Here is a 20,785-nt window from a genome sequence, read left to right on the forward strand (position 1 = left end):
TGCTTAAGTGTGGATAACATTTTCTACGCATGTGTAAAGTATGCTTAAGTATGAGTACTGAAAAACGTCTGAATACATCTGTCAACATCCAGTTTGCAACTTATAAAAGGCCAAGCTCCGAACATTGCCTCACCCCACCCCATTTTCCCCACCAAGGTGTTATAAATATTCAAGCATTGCAAAAGGAGCCACAAGAAGGAGACTGAAGAGTCGCATGCGATTCCGGAGCCATCGGTTGCCAACCCCTGGTCGAGAGACATCTGTAAACGAGCTGAAAAACAAATTTTTTAAAAAGTCCAAAAAGACTTACGCCTTAATCAAAACAAATATTACCAATCTGAGAATTGCAGGAAAATGTGGTACAAGCATGTATTGAGTAGACAACTGTGCAAAGCCAGCTCCACACCCTTGCAAGGGTACTGGAGGGGACATGGGAGTTTGCCCAATCAGTTTACATGTGCTTTGTGGACATGGAAAAGGCATTTGACCGTGTCCCTCGCGGTGTCCTGTGGGGCGTGCGCCGAGAGTACGGGATTGGTGGAGCGCTACTATGTGCCATTCGGTCATTGTACAACTGGAGCAGGAGCCTGGTCCGCATTGCCAGCAGTAAGTCGAGCTTGTTTCCCGTTGAACGTTGGCCTCCGGCAAGGCTGCCCTTTGTCTACGATTCTGTTCATAATTTTCATGGACAGAATTTCTAGGTTTAGCCAAAGTGTCGAGGGAGTCCAGTTTGGGGGCCTTTGGATCTCGTCTCTGCTATTTGCAGACGATGTGGTCCTGATGGCCTCATCCTGCTGTGACCTTCAGTGTTTACTAGAGCGGTTTGCAGCTGAGTGTGAAGCTTCTGGGATGAGACTCAGCACCTCCAAATCAGAGGCCATGGTTCTCAGTAGGAAGGGTGGATTGCTCCCTCCGGGTTTGGAATGAGGTCCTTCTCCAGGTGGGGAAGTTCACGTTTCACAAGTGAGGGAAGGTTGGAGCGTGAGGTCAACAGGTGGATCGGCGCAGCGTCGGCAGTAATGTGGTCACTGTACCGGACAGTCGTGGTGAAAAGAGAGCTGAGCCGGAAGGCAAAGCGCTCACTTTACCGGTCGATCTACGTTCCCACACTCACCTATGGTCATGAGCTTTGGGTCGTGACTGAAAGAACGAGATTGCGGATACAAGCGGCTGAAATGAGTTTCCTCCGTAGGCTGGCTGGACTCACCCTATGCGATAGGGTGAGGAGCTCGGTCCGAGAGGGGCTCAGAGTAGAGCCTCTGCTCCTTCACATCGAGAGGAGCCAGTTCAGGTGCCAGCCGGGAGAAGGCCTGGGACACGCTTGAGGGATTATGTCTCACAGCTGGCCTGGGAACACCTTGGTGTCCTGCCGGTGGAACTGGAAGAGGGGCCCGGGGACCGGGAAATCTGGACTTCTGGACCCGGACCCGGATAAGCGGAAGAAAATGGATGGATGGATGGATGGATGGATGGATGGATGGATGGACTATACAAAACATCCTCATCTTGTTGTAAGGATGGTTCACCAATGGCACAGGCTTACACAAATAATCATTATTTAGTCATGGAAAAAATTATAAGACCACCCTTCTTTCTTCAGTTTGTTGTTCATTTTAATGCCTGATACAACTAAAGGTACCCTTGTTTGGACAAATATAACAATGACAACCAAAATAGCTCATAAGAGTTAAATTTTTTGGCAGTACAATGCTATAGCTATTCATGTAAGAACTTAAGTGATTTTGGTTACTATCAAGAAAACCATGGATGTTGCTAGATATACGCTCTTAAATTAAACTCTTATGAGCTATATTTGCTACCATCATTATATTTGTCCAAACAAATGTACCTTTAGTTGTACCAGGCATTAAAATGAATCAATGAACTGAAGAAACAAGGGGGGGTCTAATATTTTTTTCCATGACTGTATAAATAGACTCATCCAATGGTGTCACCATTAAAACACAAGGTTGATTTCATGTGTAATCAAAGAACGACCATGACCTGTCTAGTGAAGTGGCAAAGTGCTCAATCTGTCGCTAATTAATTCTTTGAAAAGACATGGCTGTTATCGGTGCCTACAATAGTTTCTGTTGAATGAGAGCAACACCATACTTGCTCTTGCTTTACCCAAGGACACCACACTGCTTTTTTGTGCCTGAGTGTGCATGTGTGTCTTTGAGTGTGATTCAGTGTGTACCAACGTCATCTTAAACAGTCAGACTTTTTGTAAATCTTAATGTCTGTTTGTTATTTGACCCAGCCAAGTGTGTGACCATGTTGAGGTGAACATGTGAAGTGTGTTCTGTGAGACATTTCATTACATGTGGTGCACGGCATATTGCAAGAGAATGTCATCAAAAGATGGGATCTTGCCATCAATCTCACGTGAGCTGTTTCAAATATTCTGCCTTTACAAAGATAATAATGCTCAGACGGGTATTCATTGAACAATACAGTGGAACCTTGGTTCCTTAGTCATTAATTTGTTCCAGAAGGTCGGACTCGAAACAGACGCTAACCGTATCAGTTTTTTCCATCAAAAATAATAATGTAAATCGATTTATTCCATTCCAGAAAGCCAAAGATGTTCACATAAAATGGAGCCAAAGAAAGTTGCAAGTGCCAGCATTTTGATAAAGAAGGTGAGAAACACTGTTGAATTCAAGAAGTAGTAGAAAAAAACAATCAAATACCTTACGATATCTTAGTAAGGCAACTGGTGACCCAATATAAAGTGACAAAGGACCTCTGTCGGGCTCTTAGTTTGGGGTTGCTATCGCTTTTCTTGCTGATCAGATGGGGAAAAAGCTCAACTGACCCGAGGCAGGCTGGTGGAGGTTCCATTTTTGAACGTTTAAACCTTGAGCCGCCTTATAAAAGGTCACAATAGGGATACTAACAATGACCTTGAATACATATCTTATAGTAAGGGTATGCAGATTTGTACAGCTGGTACAACTTAGTCCCGCTTGTCACAAAGTGTATGACTTTTCTGACCTCACCCAACGCTATGTTTCTTTGCCTTTTGGTCCTGTTGTCAAGGTTACAATAACAAAAACGGGATGAAAAGTTGTGCTTGAAATGGAAAATCCGAGTTGGGCTGTAAATGTGATAGTGACACTATCCACCTACACAGCCATCTGCCTCACCAGTTGTGCACAGAAAACACATTACCTGTTTGTTTGTATTGCAGCACAAGTATTCTTATGTCTTTTTATATTTTTTCTTATTTACTATTCACCAGTTTTCGGATAAATGTTGATAATATAATACTTAATGACATTTCCAAATGAAGTGATCAATGGTTCACAGCAGTGGTTATACTCCCAGCACCCAGCAAAAAAGTAAGCGTTATATAACAAAACTGATGAGCTTGGGCAGACGTGGTTGATGAGGTGACCTTGGATTAGAACCTGCCCCCTCTGATGTGACCTGGGTGTAGAGCCAGTATCCTGGGATTACGCTTAAACCGTTGCTGTACCAATATCACACACGGGATTATTCACTCGTGCCACATTTTGCTGGTTTTGCAGGCAGACCTCTACATTGTTTGACACACATTTAATATTCATATTAAAGGACGGTTTTGCGTGTATTTTTGGGACATCCAAACCACACCCACTTGATGCCTCACAAGATGAATTTACTATCGGCTAGCTTGCTAGCTAGTGGTCGTCTCGAGTCCCTGCAGCATATGTGATGCAAACAATGACTAGTAGGGATTTAAAGGTGACTATAGGGTGTTTTTTCATGTCTACAAGGCTTTAATAATCTTAAAAACCATATTTAGAAGGTAATAAACAGGGTTTCTATGTTCACTATGAAAATATTCAATTTATTAACATTGAATCCTATATCGCGGAAGTTCGTTTATCGCGGTCTGGTCAGGAAAACATATCATTATAATATTTTTATCATGCAGTAATGCAAAGCGACCTCCAGATGTTTTCTCCTGACAAAAAGGGAGCCGAGCACGCAGCTCATTGCATAAGTGCACTTTGTATAACACTTTTACAGCTATCATAAGCCAAATAATTCCAAGTGGACTCTTCCATTATAGGTGTTAAATTATGTATACTGTATCTGTATTGCCTGGCCACCATGCGTAATTTTGCCTAATTTTTAACCCAAAAAGTTTGCCCACTCTTGCTCTCCGGGTTTCTCCCATAAATGCCCATTATCACTGTGATTTTGCAAAGTTATTGCCACAAATACTGTAGGGAAATAAAAGTTGCACAAAACCACCCACGGCGGAGCGACTGACAGTGTTACTTTTTTGTAAATTCTCCCACCTTGCACCAAGTGCATGTAAACAATCCTGACCCCATTTGACAGGTTGTTTTAGTTAAAGCCGAGAACCCAGAGCCGCTTTCAGTGCCTCTGAGCTCATGGATTATTCATGGCCTATGGAGCTGTCCCAGTGTGTGCCTCATAGCCAGCGAGGAGGACAGGCCCAGTTGTGTCAGTTCAGTGCCAAAAGTCGTCACGCAGCCTGAGTTTTTGACATTGAATGATCACAGGAGATCGACACTTGTCTGTCATGTCTAATAACCCCCCCGTGAAGCAATGAGCAAGTTTCTTTTTGGGCTTTTGTTATTATCTCATCATTTGGATTGTCTTTCAGTGTTGATGTTTTGACGTCTGTGCAAATAAATTTGATAGCCATTAATGAAATGAGATTAGGATTGATTTGTTGACACCATTGCGAATTCTACTCATTTTACTGTGATATTGCATAAATATGAATGAAGATGGTTTCTCAGTGTTGGGTTCAAATGATGAAACAATATTGTAATATTGGTCTGGGTACTTGGCTGTCACTGGGTGAGACATACCGAGCTGGCTTCTTATTGTACGTAGCTCATCAAGTCATTATTTGTATTTTGTCAATATATTCAAGATTCAAGATTCAAGAGAGTTTTATTGTCATGTGCATGGTAAAACAGCAGTTATTGACGGCAATGCCTGCATTTATATTCTCACAAAATACAGTTGTGTGGAAAAAAGCATTTTTTTTTGTATGTTTGTCACACTAAAATGTTTCAAATGTTTCATCCAACAAATTTAAATATTAGTCAGTGACAACACATAAAGGGAGAAAAAATATCCAAACCACCATGGCCCTGTGTGACACAGTGATTGCCTCCCCTGTTAAAAAAAAATCTTAACTGAGATTAATTTAGATCTATCAGTCTGGAAAAGGTCATAAAGCCATTTCTAAAGCTTTGGGACTCCAGCGGACCACAGTGAGAGCCATTATCCACAAATGGAGAAAACATGGAATAGTGGTGAACCTTCCCAGGAGTGATCGGCCAATCAAAATGACCCCACGAACGCAGCGACGACTAACCCAAGATGTCACAAAAGATCCCACAACAACATCCAAATAACTGCAAGCCTCACTTGCCTCAGTTAAGGTCAGTGTTCATGACTCCACCATAGGAAAGACACTGGGCAAAAACGGCCAGAGTTCCAAGACATAAATCACTGCTGAACAAGAAGAACATTAAGGCTTGTCGCAATTTTGCCAGAAAACATCTTGATGATCCCCGAGACCTTTGGGAAAATACTGTGTGGTCTAACGAGTGAAAAGTTAAACTTTTTGGAAGGTGTGTGTCCCATTACATCTGGCGTAAAAGGAACGCCACATCTCAGCAAACGAACATCATTCCAACAGTAAAATACGGTGGTGGTAGCGTGATGGTCTGGGGATGTTTTGCTGCTTCATTACCTGGAAGACTTGCTGTGATAAATGGAACAATGAATTCTGCTGTTAACCAAAAAATCCTGAAGGAGAATGTCTGGCCATCTGTTTGTGACCTCAACCTGAAACCAACTTGGGTTCTGCAGCAGGACAATGATCCAAAACACACCAGCAAGTCCACCTCTGAATGGCTGAAGAAAAACAAAATGAAGACTTCGGCGTGCCCTAGTTAAAAGTCCTGACCTGAATCCTGTTGAGATGCTGTGACATGACATGACCTTGAAAACTCTCCAATGTGGCTGAATTACAACAATTCTGCAAAGATGACTGGCCCAAAATTCTTCCACAGTGCTGTAAGAGACTCATTGCAAGTTATCGCAAACGCTTGATTGCAGTTGTTGCTGCTAAGGGTGGCCCAACCGGTTATTAGGTTTAGGGGGCAGTAACTTTTTCACATAGGGCCATGCAGTTTGGGATTTGTTGTCTCCCTTAATAATAACAACTTTGTAAAAGTTTCATTTAAAAACTGCATTTTATGTTCAGTTGTGTTGTCGCTGATTAAGGAAGGGGGCAAACACTTTTTCACACCAAAGTATGTTTATTTTTTGACTTCTTTGGAAGCGTTCCTACCTGTCCTAAAATGGAAAATTTTATACATTAAGAGTTGTAGCCAGGACTTCTGCACACAATTAAGTACGTACAAAACACATTTAAAACAACAACAATAAACATACCTAAGCTGTCAGTTCAGTTCTCAGTATGTGTTGCTGACATCTCTCACCGCCCTTTCTCTGCTTCGTGATGCAGCAGAGCCCTCTGCACCAAGTTGCCAAAGAAATAGCACAGCGAGCCTGGCTTGTGTAACTCTGTATTTTTGTGCCCCACATAAGTCTGCCTAGCAACAAAGGCTGAATCGACGTGTGGGATGACCAGGAAAAAACATTGGCGGAACACATCCTGTTGCCAGTAAAGTCAGGCCTTTAAAATAAAAGCATGCCAGTGAAATATTTGTAACAAAGTTGTTAAAATTCCTTATTTTCCCTCATTTTCTTTTATTGCAATTTACCAATAGGTATGCTACTCATGCACTGAAAATGGAGGTACAGTAATTGTTTATTGCAGTTAATTGGTTCCAGACACACTGTGATAAATGAATTTCCAAGAAGTATATATCCCAAGAAGTATAAATCAAATATTTTCATAGTTACAGCATAGAAAACCTCTTTACAATCTTCTATATACGTTTTTTTTTTACATTATTAGAGCCCTTTAGACATGAAATAACACCCCTAGAGTCACCTTTACACTTGAATTACCCAATATAGTAGACATAATAACAGAAAATAAGACAATTAAGACATAAGTAAGACTCGTGCACGTGTGTGTTGCAGTAAATGTGTTCCCGATGTGTGGACATCGGGGGTTCAGGTTGGTTACAGCCGCAATGGTATCCCGTGTTTTTGTTAGGGATTATTGTGCCTGTTGTTATATAATATAAACCTGCAATAAAAGCCTGTTGTTCTGGTGATCAGGTCTGGTGCTTGTGTGTCTCACAGAACATTACAGTAACATTGCTGGCACCGAGTGACCAGTGTAGAGTACTACATACCATCAACATTTTTGAATGCATCTTCCGAATGCCTTATATTTCACTTCATTCAGCCATTTGGATGTTTGAAAATGCTTTTTTTGCTTGATTTTTTTTACTAATTAGAGGCCGTATTCAACCACAAAACAGCATGATTTAATAATTCATATATTTCTGAAAAACTTTGATCGCGTGAAGCTGCAAAATCTGTGAAAGTGGCAAAGGATTACTGTATCCGCATAAATTGGCTGTTCAAAAAAAACCAAAGCGCACTTCAGTTATGGTAGTTAGATGTGGTAGTTTATCAAGGCAAAAATCATAAAAATCTATCAACCTAACTGTACACTATATGCTTGGTATCTCACCTATTTTATACAAAGCCAGCACGATGTATAGCAGGGATTTACATATAGAAAAGCCTAATAATAGAGCTGCACCTGCTCTGTCAGGTATGGCTGGAACACGGGCAGCCGATGTCAGTGCTGCTCCTCTTGTTCTCAGCAATGACACACAGAGTGCAGGAGTCCACGCTTCGCTCTAATTGGGGTGCAGGGGGTGGGGGGCATAGGAGGCACGGAGGCCTTGGTAATGGCTGTCTGTGCCCGACCTGGTTATGGAAAACAGCTCCTTGGCATTGCTCCCAGAGGGTGCGGGGATTGTGGCGTCTTCATAAAAAAATATGCCTGTTGTGCCAGCTTCTGTCACAAGATGCCTGTAGATAAAGCCGGCCCTTGGTGGGCTTCCAGGAGAGAGTGCACAAGGGAGGAAGAGGGGGAGCGGCTATTTTCACGGAGGAAGGGAGAGGTGATGACAAGGAGGACAGAGAATTATGACACATTTGTGTCACGCAGAGTTACAGTAAATATTATTAATGGTAGCATCCTACTGGTAAGTGTAATCAGAGGATGCGGAAGGATTTTTATTGCTGCAATAACTCTGCCTGTTGAAGTATCTTCAAACTGAGTACTTCTCACACTGACGCTGTGTGTGTATTCAAGAAGGCTCCCAGTGCTATATTTTAAGATAATAATAAGATGTTGGGTTTAGTTGGGGACAGACAGATGGGGAGATAGTTGCCATTCTCTTAAAAGTGGACTTTGCTCTAATTAGGAGTGTATATCTGCTTGCTCAGAGGCAAAGAATATCCCAGGATGCTGGATGTGGACCGCGTTTTCTCTCTTATAAGGGAAGTGAGCTGTTAATGTTTAATCATCTCTGGCGCGTTACTGTGAGAACTATACAGTATGTGCTTATCATTAGTTTGCTGCCATTAGATGTACGCTAATGATGAAGTTGGTCATGTTTAGCTCGAGTCAATCAGAGTCGTGTTTTCTGAAAAGGCAACATGACGCTCTTTTCAAGGATTTTCCTTTTATAGATCATGTAAAACTGGAGACTGTTAGAAGGATTTCATAAGTAATGAATTGTATGGCAGAACACTGATGCACTTTTGGGGTAAGTGGATTTGTTTTAATAGGGCTGTGAAAGTTATGCCTTAATAATGAGTTCACATAAATTCTCTTTAATGCCAGGGTTTAACTTGTGTGTTATGTTGCTTGAAGAAACAGGAAGCGATTCAGCTGGAACGTGTTTGTGAGATGCTGAAACACACGCTCTTCGTTGGGCAGCCTCCACAAAAGGATGCAATCATAGAAGACATAATGAGTTGGACGTGAGTCTGTTATCTTTGGTCTGTCTTCTGGAATATTGAAACAACAATCCATACCTGTTAACTCTCCCAGGAAACTCACATATTTTACCCTTGTTTCTTGTCGCTCCCTGTTTAAAAACCATAATTGCTGGTGTTTAGAAGCACCGGTGTTTAAGCCGCATCCACTAAATTCAGAGAGAAAAACAGATTTGTACATATACAGGTATAAGCCACACCGGACTATAACCCGCACATGTCCACGTCACAAAATGACATATTGTGGCGCCGCACGTGTCCACGTCTAGGCCTGTCACGATAATTGATAAACCGATTAATTGAACGGTTAAAAAAAAACATATGAGTGTCGTGGGGGTATGCTGGAGCCCATCCCAGCTGACTTTTAGGCGAGAGGCGGGATACACCCTGGACTGGTCGCCAGTCAATCATTCACGCTTACATTCATACCTATGGACAATTTAGAGTCGCTAATTAACCTAACATGCATGCTTTTGGAATGGGGGAAGAAACCGGAGTACCCGGAGAAAACCCACACATGCTATTCAGTAATTTGACATTGATAACTTTGTCTTATTTTCTCTTATGTCTACTACATCAGGTAATATGAGTCTAGAGGTGGTGTTATTTTATATCTAGAGGGCTCTGATAATGTTCAAAATCGTATTTTAGAAGGTTGTAAACAGGTTTTCTATGCTCTAATTACAAAAATAAGGAATCCTACTGAGCGGAAATTCACTTATCACGGTCAGCTGGAACCAATTAACCACGAGATTACTGTATTGCATTTCCTGAGCAAATGTAGCCTATTTAATGCAGCATGTCCATCATATTTTTGGAAGTCACTAGAAAACTGAATGCTTCCATGCGGAGCACTATACTATACTGGATGTACTGTCAGGGATAATGAGGGTAAAGGTCATCATACAGAATGTCAACAGATGGCAACAAGCCTCGCTAGGATATCAATTATGTATCCCAAGTGTACAGTTCATGTATCACATAAATATGAGTATCAGCAGTTTGTTTTTCTTATCAAACTTGTCTGTTATCCACTAAATTAGTGCAGTGATTTGTTCTTGCTCTTTTAGAACATTTTTGCATATATTTGGTCTGAGGCTCAGATATTGAACGGGTTCGGGAAATTCCCTTGTCAAGAAGGAATCAATTATTCATTTTCAGTCTCACAGAGGGTTGAGCGACACTGCTGAAGGAGCTCTGAGATTAAGGACAACTTTGAACGCGTCCCTAATGTATATTTTGTTTCACCCGTGTGAGCCAAATAAGCCTTCTTGTCTGTCTTCCAAGCACACACTGGCCACAGCTTTAAAACGCCATCCCAAACAGATGCTGCCGCCGCCGATTTATGGCACCCACAGATTGTTTGCAGAGCTTTAAGGTGCATACCAGCATCTGTCAAAGCTGAACTGAATGAAAACTGAGCTGAGGAAATCTGCGGAAAGAAAGACATCATCACATTCTTAGACTTCCTTAATCCATACGAACTAATAAGAGCTACTGTAAGAACAACAAATAAACGTTACTGAATTGTCTTCAGTTTGAGCCATCAAATCCAATAAAAGCCAGGAGTAGTTGACCCAAGAGATTTTGTATAGAAGAAAGAATGATTTCTTTGAATAATAACCACTATGTCTGTGTCAACAGTGCTACAGTATATCCGGCAGTAGAAAGCTCTTTCTCAACCTCAGTGGGGCAGTTTACATACCTCTGAAGCCCACGTAGAGCTCATGCTTGTTTTCCTTCTCCTCATCATGAATTTTTCATTGGCCACTCTGTGACATATTTCATGTGTTTCCCTTATAAAGAGCACAGTAAGGATTCTTCTGCGGGGGAATGTTTGCTTCTGCCCTACTGTGACTTTTCATTATAGTCTGTTTTATTGGAAACGCCTGGCGCGCAGTGAAATGTCTTTTTTGAATGCATCTAAATGTATCCATTTTGTCCCTACATTCAACAGAGTTAATTTAATACTGATGACGTTATTTTGCCGGAGATAGTGAATCCATACATGCATCCACTTTTCAACCAAACTCATATCCATCCATCCAGCCACCCATCCATTCATCAGGTCACCCTCTGGCATGCCTTTACATCCAACTTCATAAACACCCATCCCCTCCAGCCGTGCATATATCTAACAACGTAATCCTCGAACCCATCAATCCATCAAACCGCCAATAAAAAAAACGTCTTCAATGCACAGTCAAAATGGTTTACAATGCGACAGACCAACCCAACAACACAACCCAACTACCCGAACAAACACCCATCTTCCCTTCCATTTCCCCACCCTTCTAACCACCGATCCCATTCATTCATTGATCAAGCCATCCATCCATACTAACTATCCATTTATCCAGTTATCCATCCATCGAACTCAGAATGGTCCAAATCCCCAGACCGCGGACTGATACCGGACTGTGGGAGGGAGTGAAGGGGGGGCATGAAACTCCTTGAAGGAGCAAATGAATACATGCCTACTGTATACTATAGTCTACTGTGTATTTTGTATACTTGTTACAGTACATTTGATTTGTCCATGCAGAACAGTTATGTATGAGTGCATGTTATTTTATCTTGCAAAAAACATAATATACAATACCTTTGGGTCAGAAAAACCCTGATGCATCACTTCAGTCACACATCCAGTGCTTATCCTGGATCCTATCACTGGTAACAATGGCGGAGGTGTGTCATTTTCTCTGTCCTTCTTGAAATCACAGTCCAATTAGGACTCTGGAAACCAAAAGGAGGTCAACAGATATGACATTTACAGCAATTGACTGAGTCACAGTTATACCTGACAAGACTTCGGTCAAGAGGTAACGTGTGTGTGGCCTGTAGGTCAAGGGGGCCAGGTGCGTGCGGATTAGGCAGGTGTAGGAGTTTGAAGTAAGCCTCCAGTGGCCACTCAGGATGTGATCCCCTTGTTTGTGTGTGTATGTCAATACTGTCTGTGTGGATGAGATGTGCTCCTGTGCACAGAGGTGCCTTTTAACTCTCCATAGAACGAATCTGTGCTGTAATACAAACCTCATGGAGTCACACTAGCTGTTGGTAATGGCCCTGCAGTTGGTATGTTCTGAAAATGGTGCGGTGTCTTGGGAAAGGCCTGTCGATGGGGAGACAACCAAGCAGAGTAGAGACCAATTTGTGGGACATCTGACCTGACTGTGGTGGGTCCAGATGACCTCGATAACTACAAAGGGAAGGCAACCTCAAAGGCAAGATGTGCTAGCTGTATCAATGGCAACCTTTTTTTGACAAGAAACGCATACAGTGGAACCTCGGTTAGCATTCCGGCCACCCAAAAATATTAACACAAAACACTTTTTTATAGTTTTACAATTATAGTTTTATGTGCAGAAAACAATTCAAAATGCATATAAATGACGAATGAATGGGATAAATGAACATTTACGATCACTTTTGCCTTGATTGAAGACTTGATTGTTAACAAATTCTGTTAGCTAGCAAAGAATTACAGAGTCAACCGCTAATGACATCATAGACGGGCGACAGAGCTATGGGACAATGACTTCCGGTTCTGGTTTCCATTTTGTTAGCATGCTAACACTGAATTTTTGTGATTCAAAATACATTATAAATACAGTTGGGTGTAAACTGTCTCTTAAACCGAAAAACACGCTAACCGAGGCGTACGCTAACTGAGGTTCCACTGTAAATGTTGGTCACCTACAGTTGGTGCTGTTTTGACTGTGAGTGCTGAGAACTCTTATTTATCCGTCTTTTCATGTCCACCAAGTGTGTAATGTATCATCTGTGTGTCTGGCTGCCCATTATTCACATTCTGAAAACATGAGGGGGCCGCAGGGTGGCCTAGTACAGTAGTTGACATGTTTGACTCAGTATGTGCCCTGCGATTGACTGGCGACTAGTCCAGGGTCTACCTTGCTTTTCACCGCAAGACAGCTGGGATAGACTCCAGTTCATTCATGACCTGAATGAGGACAGGTGGTATAGAAAATGGATGGATGGATAGATGAAAAAACATTAGTATCTAAATTAGAGCTGCAACAATTAATCAACAAATCAGTGATTAATTGCTTATCCAATTAATCGACAACTACTTTGGTATTTGATGAATAATTTTTTTTATTTAAAGATGTAAATATCCTCTTGATTTCAGCCTCTCAAATGTGAATATTTTTTAATTTCCTTAGTCACCTATAGCAGCAGACCTATTATTTTTGTATTTTTGGCAAAACGGGACATTCACACACATCAGCTTTGACTGCGATGAACATTTTTGCCTCTTTTCTGATGCGGACCAAACCACTAATTTTTTGTGTTTGGTTCATATTGATTTGGTCTGTCTCGGGCCTAACCAATTACTCGAATAATCGAAACTACATGCTTCCGCTTAATCGGCTAAGAAACTAATCGTTAGTTGCAGTAAGATACATGTTTAACATAAAAAGTCAGCCTGCTTTACTGTCATATTCTTATATGCTTCACAAATAATGATGAAAAAGACGGCATCTTCTACTAAGAACGTATTGAAATGCAAATACCAGATGTATGTGTAAATCTGGCTTCTGCAAAAGCGACCCCACCGAAACAAATTTATGACAACTAAGACGCACGGGAGAAAATGCCTTAACGTTCAGAACTTTGAGTTTTATAAAGGGCGTGCATTACATCATCTGCAAGCACATGTCTTGTAAGAACAAAATACATACTTCCACAGTTTTGAGTCAAGTATCACAATTTATTACAAAAACTAGAACTTTTTCATCTGTCAGTGACGCCATGCTTTAAGCATATAACAATGCAGTATAAAATCTCCACCCCAAAAGTCAGATAGGAAAAGCAAAGATCATAGATGCTGACGCAGCATTTACAGAAGTTAAGACATGCTGTTACTGTACAGAGAACATTCCCGGTAATGTACAAACATCTGCAAAATGTTCCATCATCATCATCACTCATGGATTGCATTTCAGGACAAGCCCGTCTCATTTAAAGTGTTACCATAGACACCTTTATGTCGCATTAAATTACACGAAAATAAACAGGAACACACACACGCACACGCACTCATGAATGTGCTGAGATTCTTTTCAACAGCCCAAGGCACTCAGGCTTGAACGTTGGCAATGGACTTGTCACCCTTCACACAAAGCAGTCAGCGGTAGAGAATGAAAAGAAGGGGAGAAACCAAATGGTCTGTTGAGGAACTCGTTCTCTTGAAGAAGTCCACCTTGTCCACTGTCACAGTGAAAGTCCCTGGCAGTCAAGAAAAGGAAAGGAATCACGAGAGGAAGTTGTTTTGGTGGGTTGTATGACATCTTCTCACAAAGACTACATGACCTCCTACAGCTCTCCATCTTTCATTATCTTCTCAGACAAGTGAGACCACATACAAACGTGCATTAAAGCACCAAATAAGTCTCCATTTTTTTTTGATATTTCCCAAAGAGAGAACCTGGGCCCACATTTCTTTGGAGTATCTAGAACAACTCCGATTTCTAGCCACTAAAATATTTGCCTCTGACTGCATCAAATTCCTTTTATTGACTTTTGTGACCACGGTGGCCTCAACATATTCACTGATCTTTTCTTTCCCGTGCTTTAGTTGAGGTGGCGGCAAGCTTCAAATGTCCACTTTGAGGCGCCTCCGTAAATCTCCAGGCTTGTTTCCAGCCATGCGAAAACATTGCCCACTTGCGCTTTGCTGCTGCACGTTGCCAGATTATAAATCTCTCCCACGGATAGTTTCCGATCCCAGATGTGAAAGTTGGCCAGATCTCCGACGAAAGCTTGTGTGGCGTCGAATCCTCCTCCGTACGTGTCCTATAGGAAAGACAAATGAAGTTAGTCCCAGAAATGAGCTCAATCCTTCAGTAAAAGTGGCCAATCAAAACATTATGTGGCCATGAAATTAAATACAATTCGAATTTGGTAGCCTAAATGTCATGATGGCAGAGTGCACACTAAATAAAGTATAATATTTGTCAAACAGTCATTCTTGAATGTGATGGCGAAATGATGCTAGTGCGCATAATGGTTGAGTGATTTGGACTGCTGCCAGATAGCAAGTCGGTCCCTTGTTTGATTCCAGCTTGGGTCCTTTTCGTCATAACCAAAGTATTCCACTTCCCTCCACAATTTCCCACCTGCTCCACAACCGTTAATGGTAGTGCACTGCTTCACAGAGTCAACATTTGTGCAGCAGGCAGGACCCCAATAACCTTCACCTAAAGTCGGCCGGTTTTGGCTCCAGCCCCTGAACAATTAACCTTTGCACATACTGCGAATGAAACGACTTTGCATACTGTGTAATACTTTAAGTCTGAGTCGTCCATCTGACTCCTGAATGAAAAGTCTGACTGTAAAGTTGGATGTGCAGTGAACAAGGAGCGAAAGGCAGCCCCCGCCCAGTCACGTGTTAATCAGTTAAATCCTCGTATGTAAGAAATCCAATCGAGTCTCATTCATTTTGGACAGTCATCTTGGCCCTCAAGGTAGTCAAACCTCATTCACAAACCCATTCATTAATGACAGGAATATAATGTCATGACTTGAAAGTCCAAGGGCGAGTGGGGATTCAGTATCTCGCGCAATTGTATTTTGAGTAAGGTGCCCAAACGTCCTAGGACGTGTCTCTCCTGGCCTTCTTGTTTTTTTTTTTAAGAAAGCCATTAAAAAATGTCCTGGTTTTCATTGTTTTTTAGTGGGCCATTGCTGCATGTGATGTAATCCCTGAGAGACCACCAGAAAGATGTCAAAAGCCAATGAAAAAGCAAAACATATGCACGGTTTTTAACATTATTAGAGCAGTCTAGACATGAAATAACACCTTTCCTTTCACTTTTCCTTCACACCTTCCACACCTTCCACCTTTCCAGCCTTTCCACTGGTATTACTCAATATAGTAGATATAATCAGATAAAATGAGCAATTTAAGACATAAATAGAACTGGTGCTTGTGTGTGTTGCAGTAAAAGTGTTCCGGATGTGTGGAGGACAGGAAGTCACATCGGAGTTTCAGAGTTGAGTTTTAGCTTGTCATGTGTAACGGCCACAACAGTAGCCCGTGTTATAATTAGGATTATTTTTTATTGTTATGCCTCTTGGAAATAATTCAGACCTGCAATGAAAGCCTGTTCTTCCGGCAATCAAGTCTGGTGCTTGTCTCACCGAACATTAAAGGAACATTACTGACACCTAGTGACCAGTATAGAATACTAAATTCACAAAATGAATGCGTCTTCTCAATGCCTAGTATTTGTATTTTAGTTAATTTAGACATTTTTATGCATAACATTTGCTTAAACATGCATTTTTTTAAACTAATAGGCTGTATTCAACCATGAAACAGCGTGATTTATTAATTAATATATTTCTGACAAACCGTGGTAGAGTGAAGCCACAAAATTCAAACCGCGATGTGCCGAGGGACAACTGTATTGAAATTATCATTACTTATCTCTGAGTAAATTTTGAGTATCATTTGAGTATCTCATTGCTGGGCCTAGTGTCCTGGTTTTTGGTCATCAAAATATGGTCACCCTGCGGGCTGAGACAGAGATGAAGGCACAATCAAGAGAAATATGCCGCTATTCTGTTTGTGTTGTTTCCTGCGTTAGCGTTACCAGTCCATGGACAAAACGTCATCTTCATTGCTGCAGCAGTCCAACACTTCAGTCTTAATCACTTTAACTTTCCATCGCAGTGGATTAACTCACACTCGTACTTCTAAAATTGTGTAGGGGCGTAAGATAATATTTACCTGCTCTTGACCCAGGATCAGCAAGCCTTGAGGTTTGATAGGATGGTATGGCGCCAGATTCTCACCACTCCCCCTTTTGACGCCATCTTGGAAAGCTTCCCAAACCCCATCGCGCGTGGTCCACGTCACACAGATATGATGCCATTTGCCATCATTGATCAGGAAGGGCAGTTTTGCAACCTTGAGGGTGGTGCAGACATAGTGTCAATGCTTGAACTACAATCAGTGCACGCAATGCAAGCCAATGTTGGAATAGAGCAGATTATAATGCAAACACCTTATCATTTATGAGTATCTCCATCGGGTTGTTTCCCCATTCAATGAGGACCAACTCGTTGGCCTGTCCAGGAACGGCATAAGAGAAAGGTGTGCCCACTCCTGGGGAGGCGTTGGACTTGAGCCACATGCAAACGGTGAGGGCGTACATCTCAGGCAAACTCTTCTTCACCTTTGCGTACATGTAGTTGGTTCTCAGTGGGAAAGTAAGCTGGAATTTATCCAGAGGCCTGTTTTCCCGCTGACCTGGTAAGAGGAAGGAGAAATGTGTTTGCATGGCGTTTATTTTGCAACATGCAGTATCATCTTGCAATATTGTAAACACCTCTAATGTCACTCGCACACAACTGGCAATAAGCGTATGGAGGTTCGCTTACTCAATCTAATCAATTTATGAACTACCAGCATATAAAAAAATACAACAGTAACAGTGTTGAAACTGCACTGCATCATAAAGTCAGCCATTTTTCATACAGTACATTATTGTGGGTCTCTCTCGCTCTCTTTTACCCTTTCTCCAATTGTAATCCGCCTAGTTGAGCCAGCCACGCGTTCCGCCCTCGTCTCAAACAAAGGTCCGCAAAAATGACAGTCTAAAACACGAGCAATCAAGCTAAATGCCCAGACTGTCAACTCGACATCCAGCGTGGCTCTTAAGACGTAAGGGAGTGAGGTTTACCAACATACTCTCGCACTGCTGCACCAGCTGGCGTCTGTTACACCCAGCCCTCTAGATGTTATCCGCTTGGTTCAGTCAGCCATCCCCGCATTTCGCCCTGCACTAGAAGTAACATATGCAGAAGGAGAGTCGAGGGTGCTAGCTATCAAGCTAAAACCTCAACGTCCAACGCAACTCTTAAGACACCAGGGAGTGTGATTTACTAACATACTCTCCCACTATGTAACTTTTCACCACTGCAAACTCAAATACATAACATATTGGCAATTAATACCTCTATCCAAACTTGGCATTCTTCTCTTTGTAATGGCAGATTTTTTTTTATATACAGTAAACCCTGGTTTATCACGGTTTAATTGGTTCCAGACCCGACTGTGATACGTGAATTTCCACAAAGTAGGATTTCTTATTTATAAATGGAATATTTTGTAAGTTAGAACATAGAAAACCCATTTAAGACCTTCTGTATACGGTTGTTGACATAGTTAGAGCCCTCTAGACATGAAATAACACCTCTATAATCACCTTTACACTAGTGTTACCCATTAAAGTCGACAAAATAAGAGAACGTAAGCGTGTGTTACGGTTTTCGAGGAGCTGATTGGGCAGGGCGGACAGGAAGTGACGTCGGTTCAGAGTTGAGTTATAGCTCAGCATAGTTCGCAACAATAGCCCGTGTTAGGGATTATTGTGCTTGTTGTGAGATCATCATCAGTCTGGTGATTGTGTGTCTCACCGAACATTACAGTAACATTACTGACACCTAGTGACCAGTGTAGAATACTACATATCATCACAAGGTCTATGAATGTGTCTTATATTTGTATTTCACTTCATTTAGCCATTTTCATGCTTGAAAATGCTTAATATAGGAAAAAAATAAGTAAAATTGGCTTAAATATGCATTTTTTAAACTAATAATAGTATTCAACCACCAAACAGCATGATTAAGTCATAGATTTTTGAAAAACTGTGAAGCAACAAAATGATGACTGTACTGTACATATATTTAGTCATACCCGCACCCTTTTATAACCACGTGTTTCGTAAAAGCACACTTTTTGTAAATGCTTTATATATTCACAAGACGTGTATGATCGGGTCTGTTCTTGCAGGTGACTACCCACATACACATACACACCACCCCCGGGGATTTACATTGGATTTCTACATTACACAACAAATCCACGATCGTGATGCTCCAGATTTGCTTTAATCTCGATTTGATAAATACATCAGAGGAGTGGTGACGTTTTTAACCTTTATCTCGTGATTCATCTCTCTTCTCGCTGCCACACGCAGACACTACTAGAGATCAGAGATGTCCCAAACACACATGCACACACTTTTAGGTTTCAAATGGAGGGATGAAATGCTTTAATCTGCAGGAAGAGAATGAAGCATCTCAAACTATGTGCTTCCTAAGAGACTTTAAAAGCTAAAAATGGCAAAGCAATGCAGCAACATAATTATTTGCTGCATTTTGGTGATCTGAGCTCTTGTTTTAGAAAGATGCGGTAACCCCTTTCGGCTCCTTCTCCTGTGTAGTATTGTTACACCTACCTTTCTCCAGGTCTGTGATTCTCTGGTGCAGCGACGTGAGGGTGGACTCAACTCTCCCACGCTGCTCTGTCTCATTCCGGAGTCCAGGTTTCCCCTCCTCGATGCTGTTCACTCGGGACAACACCTGCTTCTCCAAGTCGTCGATTTTGCTTTGGAGCAGGTCTTTGAGGCTGTTGGCCTGCACCGAGTTGTTACTTCGACTGAATTGCTGTCCAAGGGGACAAAAGATCAGGAAGGTCAGGAATACACTCACCAGCCAGAATAGAAAGTATTATGCCTGGTTGTATGTGTGTTATGGCTGTTGTGTGTTGCTTAGTTTCCCCCTCCCATGCAGCCTCATAAGAAAATGAAAGGATGGAGGGCATTTTAACGACAATAATAAATAAAACCAGCTCTCTGACAGTGTCAAAACTTAGCATTATTATCTATGTAAAGGCATCATCCTACCTCAAGATTCTCCAATCTCTGCTTGAGGGACTGTAAAGTCTGTGAGAGTTGCGCCAAAGTGTCGGCGGGGCCCCTGGATACATCCCCCATGGTGTTTTTGGTCCCAGCCTCTTTCCTCCTGCCCCCGGGCCGCAGGTCCCCTGCCTCAGAGCCGCTCTGGCTCTCGCACCGCGCCAACTTTGAGGTCAATTCTCGGATAGTCTCTTTTTGGTTCATGATGGTCTCCTTCTGCTGCAGGACCGTCTCCCTCAGCTGCACCACGGTGCTTTTCAAGTCCTCACCGGGGACGCTGTTCTGCAAAGTGGCTGCACATATGTCCACATCCTTCGGGACCGAGGTGCAAATGAATTGCGTCTGTCCTCCAAAGTCTTGGCATGAACTCTGCAAAAAGAGGCAAGAAAATAGAAAAAATCTCCAAAAGCTGGCATTTTCTGAAGCCTGCATATTGGTTTTGAAGGGGTTTTGTGATTTGCTTTGGTTGGGGGGAAAAAAAAAAACAGAGCCGCAGTGACTTTGCGCGTGTAGTGTAATCCGTGTGTGGAAGAGGAGCCGTTTTATACAGAGAGCTCGGTTGTGCGCAGAGCAGCTTCACTGCATCACCACCGGAGGGGAGGGAATCTCAGTCCCTCATTAATAAGCACCAGAGGCGGCGTCATTTCCCAAAGAAGACACCCGCCCCCACTCCCCCCCCATTTTGTTCACGTGGCCTCACATGTTCAATTTTTTATCACTTCGACTGTTTGTCATTTCTCAACGCTTGTTATTTTGTGTGTGTGGCGGGAAACCAATGCGGCCAACTGTTTTTTGCACACTCTCTCGCCCTAAAACACACACGTGTCGGGCGCGAGTTGAAGGAGAGCTCCATCCAACGAGCGGCATTTAATTGTGCTTTTTACTTTTTGTTTCCGCTTAACACACACACACACACACACACACACACACACACACATGCTCACAGCAGAAAGACATCTTTATGATCTCAACAGTCAATTCTGTCCTCCCCACCAACCCAACAAAAAGCAATTTATGGCATCCTTAATCCAGGAAGGACAAATTTATTACCCCCCTTTGTCTATTCAGCA

General features: G+C 42.1%; 1 protein-coding gene and 1 long non-coding RNA gene across 2 annotated transcripts in view; one reads left to right on the forward strand and one right to left on the reverse strand.

Annotated features, from left to right (window-relative positions):
* Positions 1-13,689: 13,689 nt before the first annotated feature.
* nptx1l (neuronal pentraxin 1 like) lies at positions 13,690-20,268 on the reverse strand. The gene is made up of 5 exons (XM_054758766.1): positions 19,704-20,268; positions 19,257-19,464; positions 17,016-17,260; positions 16,739-16,918; positions 13,690-14,799 (listed from the first exon to the last, which is right to left on the reverse strand). The coding sequence occupies exons 1-5, from the start codon at positions 20,145-20,147 to the stop codon at positions 14,578-14,580; spliced, it is 1,299 nt and encodes a 432-aa protein (XP_054614741.1). The 5' UTR covers positions 20,148-20,268; the 3' UTR covers positions 13,690-14,577.
* Positions 18,711-20,785, forward strand: part of LOC129170782 (uncharacterized) — a 30,218-nt gene continuing 28,143 nt past the window's right edge. Inside the window, exon 1 of the long non-coding RNA XR_008566679.1 lies at positions 18,711-19,492. This is a non-coding gene — a long non-coding RNA (uncharacterized LOC129170782). The remainder of the gene's footprint in view (positions 19,493-20,785) is intronic.

This window comes from Dunckerocampus dactyliophorus, chromosome 18 (genome assembly GCF_027744805.1).
Source record: "Dunckerocampus dactyliophorus isolate RoL2022-P2 chromosome 18, RoL_Ddac_1.1, whole genome shotgun sequence".
NCBI lineage: Eukaryota > Metazoa > Chordata > Actinopteri > Syngnathiformes > Syngnathidae > Dunckerocampus > Dunckerocampus dactyliophorus.

Bases quoted from the DNA above. Each gene is read 5' to 3' on its own strand.
- nptx1l (XM_054758766.1), bottom strand. From the start codon at position 20,147: ATGCAGGCTTCAGAAAATGCCAGCTTTTGGAGATTTTTTCTATTTTCT. The intron at 16,919-17,015 runs GTGTTTGCATTA...ACCACCCTCAAG, and splicing joins AGATACTCATAAATGATAAG to GTTGCAAAACTGCCCTTCCT. The intron at 14,800-16,738 runs GTAAATATTATC...TCTTTCCTATAG, and splicing joins TGATCCTGGGTCAAGAGCAG to GACACGTACGGAGGAGGATT.